Genomic DNA, 19,610 nt, shown 5'->3' with positions numbered 1-19,610 from the left:
AGTGTTTTCCCACGTGTGGTTATCTACAAGGTAGACACCAGCTTTAGCCAAGCAGCTCTCTTTTCTTTAGAAAAGCACTTAACTTTTATCAGCACCAACTCTGCACAAGTGGAAGTAAGATGACTGATACTGGCCGAGGAGAGAAAGTACAAAAAAAGGTGCAGTGCACTAACGCGTTTCTCCTCCCAGATTCTGAGGTTCAAAAGCCGGAGGAACAGCGAACTATTCTGTAGGTTGAACCTGCCCACACGGTCTTCAAGGTGATAATTTACCCTCCTTTGTAGTTCTTAAGACACTCTCACACTACAAAAACTCTCCACTACCATGACAAACTCCAGAGAGATCCGGGAAGACCCGGAGAAATGGCTTCCCCAGGACAGACTGAGCCCAATGCTGGAAAACGAAGCCAGCAAGAAGACTCCACCCAGAGCAGCAGGTTCACGAGGGAGCCAGCAGCTCTCACTGTTCTTTCTGCTCCTCTTCCCTAGGGTCCTAGCGCTGAGCACCACTCAGTCACCTTCTGACACAAGTCTATGTAGACAGCCCAGGGCTGCCAGCCCCCAGCTCCGCAACCCCCCATGTTCAGGGAGGAAACGTGTCTTCTTGCAATGCTCCTAAATGTAAAGGTTCTATTTGTTTTTTATTTCACGTTTGTCTTAACCCTGTATTTACAAGTTTCCCATAAAAAGTGCTTGCTTGAACTTGAGTTATATTCTTTGTCTTTGTCTCTCTCAGCCACACACTCACAGCCTCCCATTCCCCCTGGCAGACAAGTGGAAATTTCCACTGAAGCGCTCAGTGGTTCACAGTGGGTGGGAGGTGGAGGAGGGGGATGGGAGGGATCTGAAGCCATGAAGCATCTTCGAGCCTTTTTGAAAATAGAAAACAGATCTGTCTGAATGCCAGTTTCTAGACTGTATCGGTTAAACCTTGCTGGATTCAGGCTTCACTGAGGCAGTGAATTATTCACCTTAAAACCAAGATACCCTCTGCATGGAAAAGCCCCATTCTTTTTTATCTGTTTATTCTCATACATTTTAAAAACCACCAAACCTGCTGCAGAATCCTTACAAATCTTGGGGCGCTGCCACTAAAAAGAAACCTCCAAGGCCACAGCAGCCCTGCCTTGAAACCCCGTCATGGAGCAGCTACACACAAGAATGGGGTCAGGATGCTGGCCTGGACTCAATGCTGGCAGAAGAGCACGAGAACATGGAAATGTTAGCTAACGGGAAAACTACAGAGGAGAATCAATCTCCTCTAGAGAGGGTGCCAGCTCTCTTGGAGTAAGCTGCAGACACATTTGGGGAACAAGTCAGTAAAATTCCACTGGTTCACCATACAGCCAGCTATTTTTATCCTTCTGCTTACCCGTAAATAGAAGGGCATCTTATATGTAGGCCAGCAGATCTTTGCTATAAGCACCTATTCACACTTTACAGCAGATGAGAACAGAGAAAGAAGGCAGAAAACAGGCAAGAAAAATCTCCTTCACTACTTAAGAGTTCTCACACCGACGCATTCTGCAGTCACCCCAATCTCACTGCAGTAAAATGAGACCCGGTAGAAACAGACAAAGCCAATCTGGGGCACGCTGTTACAAACAGGCACAAGCCCGGCACTAAATACGGACCCCGGTTTCTTCTATAGTTCCCTCTCATGCACCAGCAGGCACTCACGAGTCTCAGTCCAGCCCCATCTAGTGGGAAGACAGCCTTCAACTAGTACGTGCAGCCCTGGAGTACGATGCTGAAGTGGTTCTGGCAGAGGGTGACAGACACTGTGATGCAGTAAAATGCCTGCCCCTTTCTAGCAAGGGTCTGAATGAGCATCTGCTCCCACTGCTCCCCGCTGCATGTGTGACATCCTCCCCTTTCTGACTGCGAGGAACACTACGATTTTTCCACAACACCAACCCTGCCCTTCCCACAGAGTCGATGACGCTATGAAAGGTACAAAGGAGAGAGGAGCTAGGGGGCCTCCAAGAGACCAAAGCAAATCCAGAACAGAGAATGAACCATAAGCCTTCTAAGACCTCTCAGCTCTGAATCATGCTCCAGGGGTTTCCAGACACCGCTTGGCAACAACGGGGCGGGGGAGTGGGGGGACAGTGAGCGAGGCCGGAAGCCCCCATCTGGAAAGCTGGGAGAAGACCCAAACTTCCCAACCACCCCAACCTGGTCCAAACAGCAACAGGAGGATCTGGTCAACTCCTCCCTGTTCCTAAATTCACATCACGTGGGGGACAACTAATGCGGGACGCGGCTTCCCTAGAAGAACAGTCTTACTTATAGCTGAAATATCAACCGCATCCCCGACAAAGGGGACGTGACCCAGGATCCACTCTGCGGCCAGGTGCAACGCAGAGCAGCATTTTTAAAAACAAGTTTTCAAATGGTGTTCAGCTGTACGTAAATGACTAGCCCATTTCTACTGAGCCTCAGAGATTTTGAGTTAAGTAACTTTCCGTGGATCAGCCTGGGAACTTAACCATCAAATTGTTCCAATGGGAAAATAGGTTGCTAGTTATAAACAAAAGACTTTCAGACAAATTTCTGGAATGGAACCTCTTTCTAAAGGGAGGACTGACCAAATTAGTATTTGGAATATAATGATTGTATTTTGGGGGCATAAACCGCATAAAAAGGCTTGACACAATAATAAACACCAGCTACAACTTTCAAGGTACTACCTCTTCCTCCTTCACAAATACTCCTGAAGTAGCAGGATCTCTCTGAGCAAAGCACTTTTGCACTCTCATTTCTCTCTCAGGTCCACTTGGCATGTGTGCAACAGGGTGTGGATCTGGGGGAAGGAGGTGAGCATGGGAGAACAGGAGAGGCAATCACCCCACATGATGGGACGTAACTGCAACAGAGATGCCTGGCTGTCGGCCTGGGCTGGTGACCCTGCTGTGCTGGGCCTCTGCTTACACCTCGTTGCTGGCGCCTAGGTTAGCCATATGCAGGCAAGCCCCTGATTCAGCTGAAAACTCCTTGAGATCAGGAACCACAACAATCACAAGAACCATCCCGAGACCCGGGAATACCACTACGACATACCGTTTGTTCTCATAAAACGTAAAAGCAACAAACACATAATACCAAGAGCACCACTGTGCAATGTGGATTCTCAGAGGACATCTAGGCTCACTCATTAGCCAGCTATAAAACTGGCTCTCACACACCAGCCTTGGGATTCGAATCAGTGCCCCACCAAAATCACAGATCCATGTAATGGCCTCCAGGACTGTTCAAAAAGAGCAAAAAACTTCTGAATGCTGATAAATGTGCAACAGACAAGACTGCTCTGTTTCTCCTTAGAGCACTTCCTAAGAGCGAGCCTGCCCAGCACCCAGCACACCCTGGCACGTAATCTGTTTACTACATGTTTGTAACATCTCCTGTGGCTACATGCAACACACATAAACAACTTGTCAAACGAACAAAATGCCTGCTACAAATGTCGCTGAGGTTAGTGATACGGAAGAACCGGCTAAAGCCAGAAGAATTTCAGACTACGCTGAAGCTCCACCCTGCAGACACCTGACATACCACTCAACTCTACCCTCACATCCAGGGAATTCCAAACCACAGCAGACCGTCCTCGCCTCATTTACGAGAAGTCACTGAGAAGGGTATCCCTGAGCGTTACAAAAATAAAAGAAAACATGGTCAAATAAAATCGATAAATGAAGGCATCTTACCGAAGGGCTTTTGACCATTTACATGCTAACATGTGCTGTGAATCTCTAGAAGGGATCAGATCAGGCAAGTCTTCCCAAGTGAACTGATCACACACACACCCCCCATTTTTCGGTGGAGCATATCTGTATAACTAGTGTAGCAGAGACCACACTTCAGAAAACATTACCGTAAACAAATAAATACCAGACAGTGATTTATCCCAGAAAAACAAGCTTAAAACATGACATGAGTGACTGGGGCTGGTCACCACCTTTCTGTGTCTATATATAACACACCTTAAGAATGTTGCTTCTCTAGGGGCCGGCCCCGTGGCCGAGTGGTTAAGTTCGTGCACTCCGCTGCAGCGGCCTGGGCCGCCAGTTTAGATCCTGGGTGTGGACATGGCACCACTTGTCAGGCCACGCTGAGGCGGCGTCCCACAAGCCACAACTAAAAGGACCTGCAACTAAGATACACAACTATGTACGGGGGGGAATTGGGGAGATAAAGCACTAAAGAAAAAGAAAAAGAATGAATGTTGCTTCTGCTTTGCTGAAGAATCTGAAAGTAAAAGAACCAGAATAAAACCCTTAAATGTAAATGAACTACGTGAGAGCAACCCAGTCCTTGGTGGGGCACGTATACCTTGTCAGGAATCTGGAACGTGGGGCTAATGCTGTTAGCAGTTCTGGCGTAGTTCCAGGTGAGTTCTTCCAGGATCTGAACTTATCCAGCCATAAAAGAGAAACAGCACCACCCCACCCCACCACTGCACACAGAGGCCTGAAAACTGAGTTAGTACAACGGCTCTCAAAGTGTGGTCCTGGGACAGTGGCAGGAGCACGACCCAGACGCTTGTGAGAAGTGCAAATTCTAGGATGCTGGTCATACCAGTCCTCAACAAAGTCAAATCCTCCACTTGGAAAAATGGCAGAAGCAGCACTCCTACCGCACATCCCTGAAAATGCACAAATGAGAAACTGACTTCCCCCCGTTCAGTGCGTACCATCAGAGAACCGAGCTAAGAAGTCTTGGCTAAATTTTATGTGCTTCTCTTTAAACCAAAAGGCAAAAGGATTCATAGCCTCGCTCTTAAGTCCTTTGTGGTTAAGTTAAGGAAAAAAACGTTACCCACAATCTCCATCCCTCACTGTTATTATGATTGTGGAAGAGGAATAGCCACTGTGCATTTCACGTTGCCTAGCAACACCTCAGGCACTCTTCAGAGGTGTTCTTACGACGCTGAACACCAGCACAAAACAAGGTGAAGCAATCAAAAGACGAAATGTGCAGGATGTGCCACGTCTCGGGAGAAGGTTTAAATGCAGTCAGAAAGCCTCGGTGGGAGGCAGGACTCCACTCAGGCCTGTCCTGCACCCACCCAAGACCGCGAGCTCCACGTGACTGAAAGCAGCACTCACACAACAGCCAGGACTGTCCACAGAGCACATCCTCAGAGATGATCTCATTCAATCCCCTGACGACGTGGGTGGCTTCAGTATCCAAGGAAGCAGGGATGAGAGAAGCTAAACGACTTGCTCTAGGCCACAGCTGGCGAGTACCAGAGAGCTGATCTACTCCTGGACTTTTTCCACCATGCTAAAACCAGATTCCCATCTTCTCTATCACCGACTTCTAGGAAACCCAACACTATGAGGAGATTCTTCCTCCAAACCAGAACCACGGGTGTGAAAAAGACACCCTTAGGACCTAGAGAAGCTTCAAATCAATTCAATACACAAGCTGATCTCAAAGGATTTCTACAAAGATAGTTATTACTACAGAATCAAATCTTTGACATACGTTTGAGGAAGTCGGTATACCCCACATGAGAAAAAATTCCATTACAGAAAATTGTGATTATTGGTTAGAGCAGGTAAAAACACTTTTCTATTGTGGGTTAGGCTCTGGTTATATACGTTAGTCATAAGAAGTACATTCTGCTTGTTATTTGCAACCTGCATATTTACAAAGGACGCATTATGTATTGTTCACTGAGGTGTTTTAAAGGCAAAAGTTAAAGAAATGCCAGGGGGAAACAGTGCTTACGTTGATGAGAAAAGTTTCCCATAATCAAAAGCTTATAAACCTGTTGCTCCTAGCGTGACCTGTCTTTGTACTCTGATCATAGTTTATTACGGGCCAGCATAACGGCATCCCATTCACAACACAACATTGCTAGGGTGTGTACCTGGATACCACCTGGCACGGCGGGAGTGACTGTGAAATCACAATGATTCCTAAGATTGATGGGCTCAGTAAAGAATACTGTTTAATTAAAGACATTTTCAAGTAGTTCCTGAAGACACTTACCCTCCTCGACTGTGCTGTTGACTGTGGGCCGAGATCCTGTAAGGAAGTGCTCGCTCCCCCAGGTTTTCCAGGTTCCTCACTATCGCCCCTCTGTCCAACAGGGCTTCTATCATGCGTTTCAAAGCAGCAGCAGTCTCTGGCTGTTTTTTCGTTTTTGTTTTTAAAAAGAAGAAAAAACACATCAAAATCAATATAAGAACTAAAAGGATTAAGTCTGGTCAGTTCCAATCATAACAGCTCTATTGGTAGGGGTCTTTGGGTAAAAGCAACAGAAACTGTCTTTGGCTAACTTAAAATTTAAAAAAAAAAGAGAGAGAGAGAACGCCACATTTATTGTAAGGATATGAGATAGCTCACAGATACGAAGGAAAATCTGAAGAACCAGGCCTCGGAGAGTTGAGGGACCAGAGCAGCTCCAGGGATGTGCGAGGCAGGAACTAATGAGTGGCTTCTTCAGAGCACCTTGGCCAGGATCAATCAGCGCCAGTCACGGTCAGTCCTTGTATCCCATGACTCAGAATTCAAACTCCAGGGGAAGAGCATCCTCTTGGCAGGACACTTTGATTGACCATCCCACCAAAACCATAACCAGTAGGAAAAGGGATCGTCCCCCAAAGACAAATTGAGAGAGTATAACCAGTAGGGGGAAAGGATGAGTAAGACTCAATCTCTGCCCTCGTGGAGCTTACAGTCTAACAAAGGGATTAACACAAACACCCATGAAAAAGACTGGGAAGCAGAACACAGGAAGTGACACAGGGAGCAGAGAGCTCAGGGAAGGAGAAAGCACATTCGCTGGGAGATGGGTTTCATTAAGGAAACTTTACTTGAGAGGAGCCCAGAAAAACAGCAACAGGAGATGCAAAGAACAAATGCACCAGGCACCGGGTAAAGCAGCAAAGTCAAGAAAGCAGGAGCACATGGAGGAAACAGCCAGGAGTCCCACCGGAGGAAGCTCAGGACAAGGGCAAGCTGAGAAGTGAGATTAAAGGTTGGGTACAAGTATATAAGTAAGAATTACCTGACATAAAAAATAAAATTCAAACAATATAAAATCCCATCATCCAGGGATAACAGACTTTAAACGTTTTGGAGAATTTCTTTTGAGATATCTCTCTATGCATATGTATACACAAAAACTTTTGGAAGAAAAGATACTTTACAAGGGTAAACCTAAGAAGATGCAACTAATGTAATGTGGAGAATGAGGGAGAGATGAGGCGAAAGAGGGGCACTCACATATAGAGGCTGGGAGAATGGTATTATTATTAACAGCTAAAGGAAATCTGGAGAAGCTGATCGGGGACAAGAACAGATGCATCTGGCTTAGGACATGCTGAGTCTGAGATGCCCAAAGCTCCTCTAGGTTGACCTCTCCAGATGTAGAAGAAAATAAGCTCAAAAGAGGGTGCATCAGAATTACACATTTAATAGTCATCTGCATAGAAGGGCTACCTGAAGGCCCAGGGGCAGGTGGGGTCAATGAGGGAAGGGGGTAGAGGGAGCAGAAAAGACATCAACAACATAACCTTGGGGAACACAAACATTTGAGGGCTAAAAAGACGACTCGAATCAGAGAAGCAAATAGAAAAGGTATAGTCAAACAGTACAAGGAAACTCAGGCCTGCCTTGTCACAGAAATGAAGGAAAGAGGCAGTCTCCAGGATGACAGGGTAGAGGATGGAGAAGAAGAAAGAGCCACAGTATGGTGGCTGCACGGTCACTCGGCAAGATGGAGCTGGAAGCCAGATTGCAACGGTTCCCATGGTAGAGGTGTGACAGCAATGAAGAGAAAGAAACAGCACCAGCGCCAGCGCTAGAGGGGCAAACAAGCGTGAGCAAAGTGTTACAGGAGAGAGGAAACACGAGCAAGTCAGTAGTGAAAGGGGGATGAGCCAGGCAAAGGATAAAATGTAGGATTTTAAAACAACCATTGCAACGACAGCAGCTATGATTTATGGCGTAACTCTCTACGCCCAACATTGGTCTAGCGCTTTACTGTTACATATTTAATCTTCACCAAAAAAAAGAGCAAAGAAGGTTCACAGATTTGGAAATTGGGCCTCTGAGAGATGCCATGACTTTGACATTACAGGGCAGCTAATAAGTGTAAAAGCCTGATGCAAGGACAAGGAACCATACACAGCAGAGTCAGGGGAGGCAGCCAGAGGACTCCTTGGCAAGGAAAAGGGAGCTCCTCCTCAAAGACATAGTGAAGGGACGCAGGCAAAGAGATATTGAAGTGCAGGAGGGAACTTAAGAAAAGACTACCTTCCGGTGACTCATTCTGGATCAAATGGAAGAAAACTGCACAACAAGTTTAAGTGTGCATTCCGGTACTCAGAGAAAATCCACTATATGCCTGTACATTTTCCTTCTGATGCACACTGCTAAAGTGCGGTGAATGCACTAAGAATTAGTTTAAGGTTTAGAAATAAAATTTTCACTTTCATTTCTATTGTAGCCCACCAGGGACTTAAAAAATTCCTACTGAAATTATATTTATTTATGTATTTAACCAACCTTATGATAAAAGAGAAATTTCCTGGAAACAATAAAAATAGGGGCCAAAACCTCTTCACATTAATACTAACTAGGTAAAAAGTCCATGGCAATCTCTCCGTATGATTGTATACAAACATATTTTTATACAGTTCTAATCGACATGGAGACTAAGTTCTTCTCCCATTTCATTAGTTCAGAGACATTTCCAAATTTCTGCAGAAGCCTCATTACTAACAGCAGGGCAATATTGCATTTCATTAAAAATGCTATTTCTTGACCTGGTATTGCATCAATTATAAGGTGGATGAATAGTCTCGCCAAAGAAAGAATGGATAAGGCTTAAAAAAAAACCTGAATTGAGTCTTCTGATTAGCTATCCAAATCATAAATTTTAATTTCAGTTTTGCCTGGTTAAAAAGGAATATATCTCAATACCTCGTCTTGTTTAAATTCCAACTGAAGTGTTTACAGTATAAAACACAGAGCACCCTCTTCTGAAAGTAAGAGCTTGTGAAATAAAGACTTTCTGCTGTCCAGAAAAGGGGAAGGGCTACCCAACAAGAAGGTAACTTAGGAAAATATCACAATGTGTTTTCTTTGACTTTGGTACGTCAAGGTCAAATGGGAGACTGCTTGGATGGCCACAGCCATTTCACTGTAATTTCAAATTACACAAAAGATTAAAAAGAAAGAGGAGGAGGGGCAAAAATATTTCTTTTACGTTAGGGAAGCTAGACTTGTCCCATAAATGTTACCTCATCACTCTAAACCAGGGGTCAGCAAACCAGAGCCTGTGGGCCCAATTCTTGGACTCACTACTTGTTTTTGCAAATAAAGTTTCATGGGAACACAGACAGCTCATGCATTTATATACTGTCCACGGCTGCTTTCATGCTAAAGGCACAGCTGTAATTAAGCAGAGACTGTATGGCCCACAAAGCCTGAACTATGTACTATCTGGCCGACCTCTGCTCTACATTGTAATAGGTCGAGGGCAGCCGACAAGGCCTTAATCCACTCATCCTAAAATGCACCACAAACAAAACCATGAGCCTGGGTCACTGCGGTGCAGACAGTGAACTCCCCATGGGACGGGTCGTCAGGCAGACACGCAGGGCACCAACCCAGCTGGACAACATCAGCCTGGTGGTTCAAGTCACCGCGGGATGCAGAAGCGATTCTACGAATCTGCACCACGCCACCCACCAAGCTCCTAATCTCCTCACCAACCCAAGTTGCCATCTTCAACTGTCCTCATTTGGTGAAACTCACAGATCTACTAAAATACAATTCTTAGACTTCAAAAAAAAACAAAGTTCTGCTCGATCCAGCACAATGTTCAATTTGTGAAAACATATGGTCTACAGGAAGCAAAGCATGTCACTGCCGTAATTCTCATTTACGAGGCCTCTGAACCATAGAATTCCAACTACTCCAAGACAGGCTGTGCGTGCTCCTTATGGGCTCCTCCCACCCAGTCTGAATGCAACTCCCTAAGACTCTCCTCCAATCCACCATATGTTAATGAAACACAATTTTGGCAAGGCACAGACTGGGGGGCTGAAAACATTCACTTGAAGAAAATACAGAAAAGCAACTGAATGAATGTGAATGGAAACTAGGAAACCTGGATTCCAGTCCCAGCTCATTCACTAAGGAGTTATACAATCCTGGGTAAATTATTAAAATTTATCAATTTTAAACTTGTGTCTGTCTCCTCAAGTCCTAAATTGAGGGTTCTCAGCAAATTTTCTGTCTCTACAAGCTTCGCATGAACAGCACTCATTTCTCAAAATATCCTGGGAGTATACAAAGTCTGAGCAAAGTGTCTTTGCTTTTCACCTCCTCATTCCGACATCCTTGTCACTCAAAAGTGCCCCCGCGCCCCACGCTCTTCCCGTTACTGTTACACAGCACTGAGGCGTCTACGAAGGTTCTTTCATCACTAGAACCTACGTTCAGGAGAGCAAGGACTTGGTCTGTCTTGGCTACAACTGCAGTCGCAAAGTCTGAAACAGTCTGTATTACGGAGCAGGCACTAGAAATGGCTGTCAAGGAAACGAACATAGCAATTAGGCCTCCCTAAGAGGGTCTCTTGCTTGCTTCCTCCCATTTTTTCTCGAGGAATCCTAGGTTTCCTCATATCTCTACTATGACTTGAAGCCACTTTTCATATACAACATAGCTTGCTATCAGGGTAGTGACTGTAACACAGGAGCAAAATTACAATATGAGTGTTTTTCTATTTATTTCATGTAGTGCCAGAATGCTGCTGTTAACACTGATACTGTAGTTTAAAAGAATTCAGAATTCGTCTAATAGACGTGAAACTAAGTATTTCATGTATTTAAAAAATATCAAGTTCAAATATATATACAAATATAAATGTTAAACTTAGATTGTTCTAATTATTTGCTGATAAGATAAAAGTACTATCCAAAACATTTACACTAAACAATACTTTAAAAAATTCATCCTAGGAGCCGCCCAGTGGCTGAGTTCCCACACTCCGCTTCAGCAGCCCAGGGTTTCCTGGTTCAGATCCCAGGCATAGACCTACACACAGCTCATCAAGCCATGCTGTGGCGGCATCCCACATACAAAATAGAGGAAGACTGGCACAGATGTTAGCTCAACAACACTCTTCCTCAAGCAAAAAGAGGAAATTGGCAATATGTTATCTCAGGGCCAATATTCCTCATAAAAAAAAATCATCCTAGACAAAATTAAATCCAATTTTTGATCTTAGTATTATTAATTACTGAAAGTACTCATGTTCAAGCTACAAAAGAAGACTTAGGGAAAACCCAACAGATAACTTCAAAGATTTGCAGGGCTACCGTGCAAAAGACAGATATGTTTTATTTTGGTTGGACCCTCAAAGTTAGTCAGGAATCAAAGGTAAAAACTACAGAGAAACAGAGCCTTGTGCATAAACAAGGAAACATTTCTAAAAATTACAGCTATATGAAAGTGAAACGGGCTGCCCTGTGAAGCACTGGCCTTCCCATTGCTAGGAGAGCACAGACACAGGATGCCTATTCCATTAGTCTTTGCACTGGGCAGGAGGCTGGACTCGCTAACTTTTTCTAAAGCCCCTGCCAAGATTATACTATTCTGGCGCCACTCATCGTTCTGAAGGACACTCTGAAGGGAAAATGGCTTTTCAAAAAAATCGACAGTTGCATGATGGTGAGGAATACCTTGACCACTAGTAAAACTTCGTGCTGCTGCCTGGATTTATGTGACGGCACCCGCTGTCTCACCCGCTCCTGCTTCTGCAATGATCCCCTGGAAGGGTCCCTGGGAAGCCCAAGTCCACATTTTGAAAAGTGCAGTTCTACACAGTCTACTGGGCAACGTCTCTACAACAAAGACAAGAGCAAAAAGATGGGAAAATAAAAGGAAAGACATCTCTACTTGCCCCCAAAATAACATCCCCATCCAGTAAGGTTATTCAAACTAAGAATTCATGGGAGTACCATACACAGCACCATTTGGCCAATGACCAATGTTTAATGTAATTAAACATATTGTCACTCCAGAAGAGAGGCTTGTCAACAAAATTATCTCCTAAATTAGACTCTCTGGGAAAATCAGTTTCAAGCCAGAGGCCCGTGGGTGCACCCAGCTATCACTACGACACCCTTACAGTTGACCAGGAAATAAACAGCACACAGAATTCACAACATTTAATGGCGTGTGGCATCTACCCACACCCTACTGTTCTCACTTTACAAAGAGTTGTGCAACTCCCAGGAGCAAGAAGACGTAGGGAAGGTGAAGTCAGGTCAGGAAACCATCCAAATCTGTGAAAATCTAAGTGTAAAAGCCTTTCCCATTCTTTGCTGCATCCTGCTTTTGGGGTTTATCTCCTTAAAAGTTTTTCCTTGAAATTTACATTTTCAAATAGAGAGGACATCCCTGGCAATTCTGCATTGAGATTTTCACAGCAATTTGAAACAGAAAATGTGTGAGCAACTTTCAACAGCCGAACAGGCTTCAGGGAAGTTCTGTCAGTAGCAGACCTCGGAATAACAGCACAGATAACCATCCACCTCAAACGTGTGCAGCGCCAGCCCTGCCCAGGACATCTGCGGAGCCCGCCTCCGGAAACGGTCCCCCCAGAACTGCTCTATCAAATATTTTCATGACTCATGAGAACCCCTTTTGCCCCACAATTGGTTGAATCAAGGGCTCCAGTCCTGTAGGTAATTAAGGGCTAAAAATTATTAAGCGCAGAAGCCATTTAAAAAATTCAATAAGGACAAGTCTAGAACACTAAAAAAGTAAAGATACACAAACACAGCTCGAACGTGACTATCCTTACCTACATGGACTATGTTATACTCTGTATAACTTGTAGGTAAGTGAGTAGGAGAGTTCACTTTTATGGGCTTTTTAAAAGTCAAAGATAGAAAATGCTTTTGACAACTTAACTGCTCTACTACTTTGCTCATGAATCCTATCCAATAACCCATTTATCACAAACACCGAATAACTACTGAACAAAGCTTTCAAAAGTGGGGGGGAGCACAAGAGAAGAGATGGGAACCAACACACATGAAGTGTACGAGGCAAGTGGCAAATACTGTAATGCAGTGAAAAACTGTTTCTTTTTACAAGCCACTGTTGTGTGCTCTGAAAACAAAAAAACAACTTAAATCTTTAACATAACGTGAGATTAAATAGTGTAGATTCACAGTGTAGACGTATCAAGTGGTCATTTAACTATGAACACTCCGGAGCCCTGAGAGATGCTGAAGTGCGTATTAAATGAACAGCCCTCATGACTATGACATTTAATTTACACGATCACCTTTATGAGAAACAGTTATGGGGGGCCACCTAGAAATTTTTATTGGAGAACAAGTGTAAAGTAATTTTAACATCACAAATCAACTGTAAGAGTAGGGCTCTACATCTGTGTCTGGAAATGAGTGAGAGCAAACTGCACGACTGCACAAGCACGCCCAGCTCTGCGGGCAGCAGGAATCAGAGTGGACCTCACGAAACTGCCGTCGGGGGGCATCGACAACAGTCCGACACCGACCCTCTTTTAAGGCTCAACCTCGCATTCATCTGGAAACGTTCCTCTCAAGAGTCTTCCTCAAGACAAGCATTTCCAAGTTGCTCACTGTGAAATTCGCCTCCAAAAGGACAGCCACAGGGATGTGACACACAGAGTCCCAGCCCTTTAGAGTCTATGATGTAGTTATGAAGACAGTCACACGTAAGTAAGCAATAAGAGGGAGGTTGAAACACAATCAAGAGCAACACATAAAACAACAATGCTACAAGAGCCGAGAAGGAGCAATGACTGCTGACTGGGGGGCTGGAGAGGGCGGACTTCAGCCAGACCCTGAGGCTGAACGCCTCTGAGAGGCGGAGACGGTGCTCTCAGAGGGGGTCTGGACTGAGAGCAGGACAGAAGGCCAGGAAGCAGGTTCTGATGGAATTCTTATTTGGGGTATAATCAATGTGGGCACTGTGTCTGGTATAGGTAGAAGCCATTGCTTCTTTCCACTCATGGCAATTTTTTGCCTAGAATATTAACATTTCAGTTTCTTCAAACACTCAGCTACACTGTTGGGAAAAATATAAACTTCCTGGAGGACAATTTGGCAATATATATTAGTTTAAAATGTGTATACCTCCAATCCCTCAGCCACTTCTAGGAACTTACTCTACAACAACTGCCACACCCACGCACAAGGATTTAGCTATGAAAACCTCACCGCAAAGTTATTAGGATAGTGAACAAAAGGGAATGCAGTTGTCCACTAATAGGAGACCGGTTCAACAAATTATTTTCATTGATTGAACAAGTATTATGCAACTATTAAAAAATGAGATGTTGGGGCCAGCCTGGTGGCCCAGTGGTTAAGTTTGCACACACTCCTTTGGAGGCCCGGGGTTTGCCAGTTCGGATCCTGGGCATGGACCTACACACCACTCATCAAGCCATACTTGTGGTGGCATCCCACATACAAGTTAGAAGAAGATCGGCACAGACGTTAGCTCAGGGCCAATCTTCCTTACCAAAACAAAACAAAAAACGGGATGTGGATCCTTATATACTGACATGAAAATATTTTAATAATAAAGGAAAAAATCAGCATGTAGGGTAAATACATTTTTTTCAAAAGAAAAAAAGTACTTATACACACATACATGGAAAAAAGTCCAGAGGAACATACAGCAAAATTTTATTATTTTCCCCTAGGCAGTAATATGGGAGGGGTATTCTGTTTTCTTTTTTCCACACTTTGCTTTATTATCTGTGTTTTGGTTTTGTTTTTACAATGAACAATTAAAAGGTGTTTTACAAACTTCTTTTTGGACAATTCAATTTTGTTTCGTCTTAAGAAGAATTTCTTCCTCTAAGTCTATGCCAACTGCTATCTAAATATAGATGCCATCATGTGTGAAATCTGTGTTAAAAGCCCTAAGTCTATGCCTCAAAATTGAGAACTCATTCACTGACTCTCTATCCACACAGATCCACATATTTTAATGATATAACGGTCAGAGAGGGATAGATGGCCAGCTCTCGGTAGTTACTGAAAGAGCCTTGCAAGCTGTACTTCCAGCACCAGGAGCGGTTAAAACTGGCTGCTCTGCCTCTTGTGAATCGGAGGGAAAACTGGAATCCAGAAGTCAGGAGCCCAGAGATCACTGGTCCTAGAATCAGAGGAGACCAGAGATGTGACGGGACACAGTCAAGTCTGGCCCTGAGAACACAGTGGCCAATAAAACCAAGGTGATGAGAAAAGTAAGAGGAACTTCCCCATTCTACACCACGCAGACAGGACTGAGATTCTTGAGACCTGAGAATCTAACATGAAAATGTATTCTTCGGGGTATGTGATGAAAATAAAAAGAACCAAGGGAAGAATGGAGGAAAAAAATCAGAAGCGGAGGGGTCCAATGACAGCTGAGTTCAGCAGAGATTAATCTGTGTCAATAACAAAGTGCAAATAATAAAGCAGAGAGTCACGGTTCATAATGCATGGCTGAATTTGCAAATGTAAAGGCAGCAGGATGACCAGTAGAGTAACTTTGCCTGCAAAGTAGGCAGAATGCTATTAAGTCATAAACCAGACTTGCATGAAGTGCAGTGGCTGTCCAACAGACATCTGCAGCCAGCCCACACTGAGACATCAATACCAGTACTGGTATCAAAAAGCTATAAGCAAATGTAAAGAACTAACCCACAGAGCAAGAAGGAAGTCACGGGAACATGAGATCCAACTTTGAATTTACCAGTTGTCAATTACTTATGTGCCTAGGTTAACAGTTAATCTGTGCGGTTTTGTAATACACATATGCAGTACAAACCATAATGCAGTTTTGTACCTTAATTAATCCACTTCTTCCCAAGGTCTCAAGTCAAAAGAATATCATTAAGATGTCATCTATAGCCAAATTTCGGGGCTCCCTTGCATATGACCAAGCATCCCTTTCATGATTTGAGTAAGTCAAAGGAAAATGGCAGAATCCCCAGGGCATTCTAGAGCATGTGGCATCATCCTGGGAGCTTTAAAAGGAGATGCCTGTGTCTCACCCTCAGATATTTCCATTCCACTGACCTGGGGACTCAAAAATCTTGGGGACCAGCATTTTTTAAAGCTGGACAAAGGTGAGAACCACATTCTAGTAGGAAGCTGGCTAGCTTCTCATCACCCCACAAAGATGAATGATTCTGGCTGAAATGCAGTTTATAAAGGACTTTCAGCAATGATCTTCTCCAATTCTAATTCAAAAAACATAAAAGCTCCACTTTCCTCACAGTAATAAAGGAGCCCTCCTTGAATGTGAAATGGAGAAATGACAATCCCAAGTGACGACTACTTGTGGTTAACACTACTTTGACAGCTGGAAACAATGCCAAAATTAAGGTACCCATGCTTGCTATTCTGCGGACATTCCAAAATCCACAATCTTTTTACTGGGAGATTTCCGTTTCTATCCTCCCCATCCCCCCTCCAGATGCACTTACAGATGAATAAAAGATGGGAACCAGGGAGACTGGCAGGAGTCCTGGTTACTATGGCAGCAAGCAAATGAAATGCCAAAGCTCAGGAAACTGATAGTGAGAGCAGGAATCAGGTAGACATCATCGAGCTACGCCGGTCTTGTTGATTGCTCTCCTTCATGCACAATTCAGTTCCCTGCCTTCGCCTTGTATTTCAGCCTCTATAGAGAGTAGAAGTGGGACAGCACAGGAATGACAGGGAGACCAGAGGAGGTAAGAATCAGCAAAGGATTTTGATACTAGAGACAACAGAGTTACAAGAAAATTCTGTTTAGATCCTGTGAATCTTCGAAGTGTCAGTAGATGGGCTTTAGCAAAAGTACTAGTTAGCTGACTGCTTTAAGAGAAATTTTTTTAAATGTGCACTGATAGGATCAGAAACTTGGCCTTTGGTGAGAGAGACAGATTTGCATACCTTGCTAAATAACAGACCAAACATGTGTCCACCAACCAGGCCACTGCAGTAGTGCTTAACTTAAGTGATGGGAGGAAGGTACTTAAGGCATTGCACTACTCTGAAGAGCAGGGAAGGGAAAGGGTATAAAAAGCACAGAGGGATTAAAAGAAGAAAAACATTCTTCAAGATCCAGCTACTTCCTAGAAGTGTGCCTTCCCTCCATAATTCCACGTGTCTCTCTCTCATTCCACAGAGTCATCCCTTGGCATCTGAGGGGGGTTGGTTACAGGACCCCCGTGGATACCAAAATCCACAGATGCTCAAGTCGCTTAGTCAGCCCCTTAGTTGGACGTGGAGCTCACAGATATGGAGGGCTGACGGTACATCTTGCAAGTGTAACCACTTACAAGCACATCTCCTTCCCTAACTAAGCCCCTTCAATTTGCTTCTTGCTCCTCTTTACTAGACGCTGGGGTTGCAAAGAACCTGGCACACAGGATGTGCTCCATAAATGTGTGATGACTACATAAGTCAAAGAACAAATGGAAACATGAGAGATGAAAGTTGCTAACTGTACTTAATTCAACTAGAAAGGAGGAAAGGATTAAACCAAGCCATAAAATTCAAGGAGAAATAAGATCTTTGCTGCAAAGAGGAAAACAGCACCATTTCTTTTTTTCTTTTTTTTTTTTGAAATGAGAGATGCATAATAAAGCTCCTGTTAGTCAAAAAAAAAAAAAAAAGAGGCAGTCAAGCAACTAGGAATAAACACGCGAAAGATGGAAACGAAAACAAAGATACAGTCAGAGACTCACAAAGGTACCTCCAAACTTCTAAAGATTCTTGGGATGTAACCAAAAAACTTGGACGTTCTGCTATTAGAGTGTACAGGGAATATTACAAGACCCAGACCCTGAAGAGCTAAGAAAACTTGTGGAATCTGAGTCAGGCAGCCTCATGTAGAGATAACATGGTTTTACAGGGAATTTGCCATAAGGTAGGACAACGAAATCTCAAAAGAAAAGTTGGAAGGAGAGTAAAACCCAATGGAACGGCAGTCCTCATTTTATTTCTCATCCTTACAGTCTAACGTCGGCAGGGTCTACCCTGCAGTACTTGTTCAGTCTGGAGGCCACATAGAAAAGGGACAGCAATTGCCTCAAAGGTGTCCAGAAAAAAAAAAGACCAGGATGGTAAAGAGTTTGAAATTCGTGTCCTGTGCTGCACACATCAGAGAATGGAAGCGGTCTGATTTTGAGACTTAACAGGATACTTATCCTGAATATTTATCTTCAAATACTTAAAGGGAAGAAAAGATAACACTCCAGAGGCAGAACTTAGACTACTGAATGAAAGTCAGAGGTAGGGGCTGGCCCAGTGGCATAGTGGTTAAGTTCACGTGCTCTGCTTCAGCTGCCCGGGGTTCGAGGGTTTGGATCCCAGGCACAGACCTACACAGTGCTCATCAAGCCATGCTGTGGTGGCGTCCCACACACAAAATAGAGGAAGACTGGCACAGATGTTAGCTCAGGGACAATCTTCCTCAAGCAAAAAGAGGAAGATTAGCAACAAACGCTAGCTCAGGACAAAAGCAAGTCAGAGGTGGATTTGAGGTCAATAAGAAAACCCTTTAAAATCAGAACTCTCTGAAAATGAAATGAACATTCTAGGAGGGGAGACTGGTATAGTTCTTGTGGGTGGTGGCTACACAGGTTTCTGCCTCAAAACTACAGTTGATTCTCATTACTTGTGGAATCTATGTATGCCAATTCACCTACCAGCTAAAATTTGCTTTTTAACCCCCAAATCAACATTCCCATCACTTTTAGTCATTTGCAGACAAGCGCATGCACTGAGTGGTGGAAACTTCCAGTCACTCAATACACACATTCCCAGCTGAGGTCCAACGACGTCACTCTCTGCCTTCTTGTTTCAGCTCTCCTACCACAAACAAGTGTCCTTTCACACATAGTGTCATGTTCTTTGCATTTTTGTGTTCTTTGTTGGTGATTTCTCTGTTGAAAATGGCCCCTGAGTAGCGATGAAGTGCTGTCTAGTGTTCCTAAGTGCAAGAAGGAAGTGATGCACCTTACGAAGAAAAGATGTGTATTAGATAAGCTTCGTTCTGGCACGAGTTACAGTGCTGTTGGCCTTAAGCTCAATGTTTACAAATCAAAAATATATCCTAAATATGATGTCTTTAAACAGAAACACATATAAAACAAGGTTATGGACTGATCAGTCAACAAAAATGTGGTGACCAGCCAGAGGCTCACAAGAACCTGACCATGTACTTCCCCAAGGGGGAATGACTTAGGGGCCATGACTCACTATTCACCCACTCAGTGTGAGACAACTTTACAGAGACAGAACTACCACAGCCATATCCACTGCACTGTACATCTGCTCATGTTCCATGGACTGAGCACGGGTGTTAAATTTCACAATAGAAAGGTCTGGATGGCTGGGATGCATGCATTGTACAGCTTCTAAGGCCCCTTCAAAATGTGAACAATCACTAATTTTGCACTCAAAGAGATGAGCAGAATTTTAAAACTCCAACTGTGCTTCTGGTCATCAACACGTTCTTTTAGCGGAGAAATGGGCAAGAGACTCTGAAATTTCAACTTTCAAATGCTAAGTGAAGAGTGGATTCCAGGACTTCCTAGTA

The 19,610-nt window shown here is 43.9% G+C and overlaps 1 protein-coding gene across 1 annotated transcript in view; it reads right to left on the bottom strand.

The window, feature by feature from the left end:
- Positions 1 to 19,610, bottom strand: part of MRPS6 (mitochondrial ribosomal protein S6) — a 135,004-nt gene that overhangs the window by 12,823 nt on the left and 102,571 nt on the right. The window contains exon 3 of the mRNA XM_044750935.2: positions 6,000 to 6,139. Within this exon, the coding sequence (XP_044606870.2) occupies positions 6,000 to 6,139 (140 nt within the window). The remainder of the gene's footprint in view (positions 1 to 5,999; positions 6,140 to 19,610) is intronic.

The sequence above is a fragment of the Equus asinus genome, chromosome 18, assembly GCF_041296235.1.
Source record: "Equus asinus isolate D_3611 breed Donkey chromosome 18, EquAss-T2T_v2, whole genome shotgun sequence".
NCBI lineage: Eukaryota > Metazoa > Chordata > Mammalia > Perissodactyla > Equidae > Equus > Equus asinus.
This window is presented reverse-complemented; position numbering and strand designations above follow the sequence as displayed.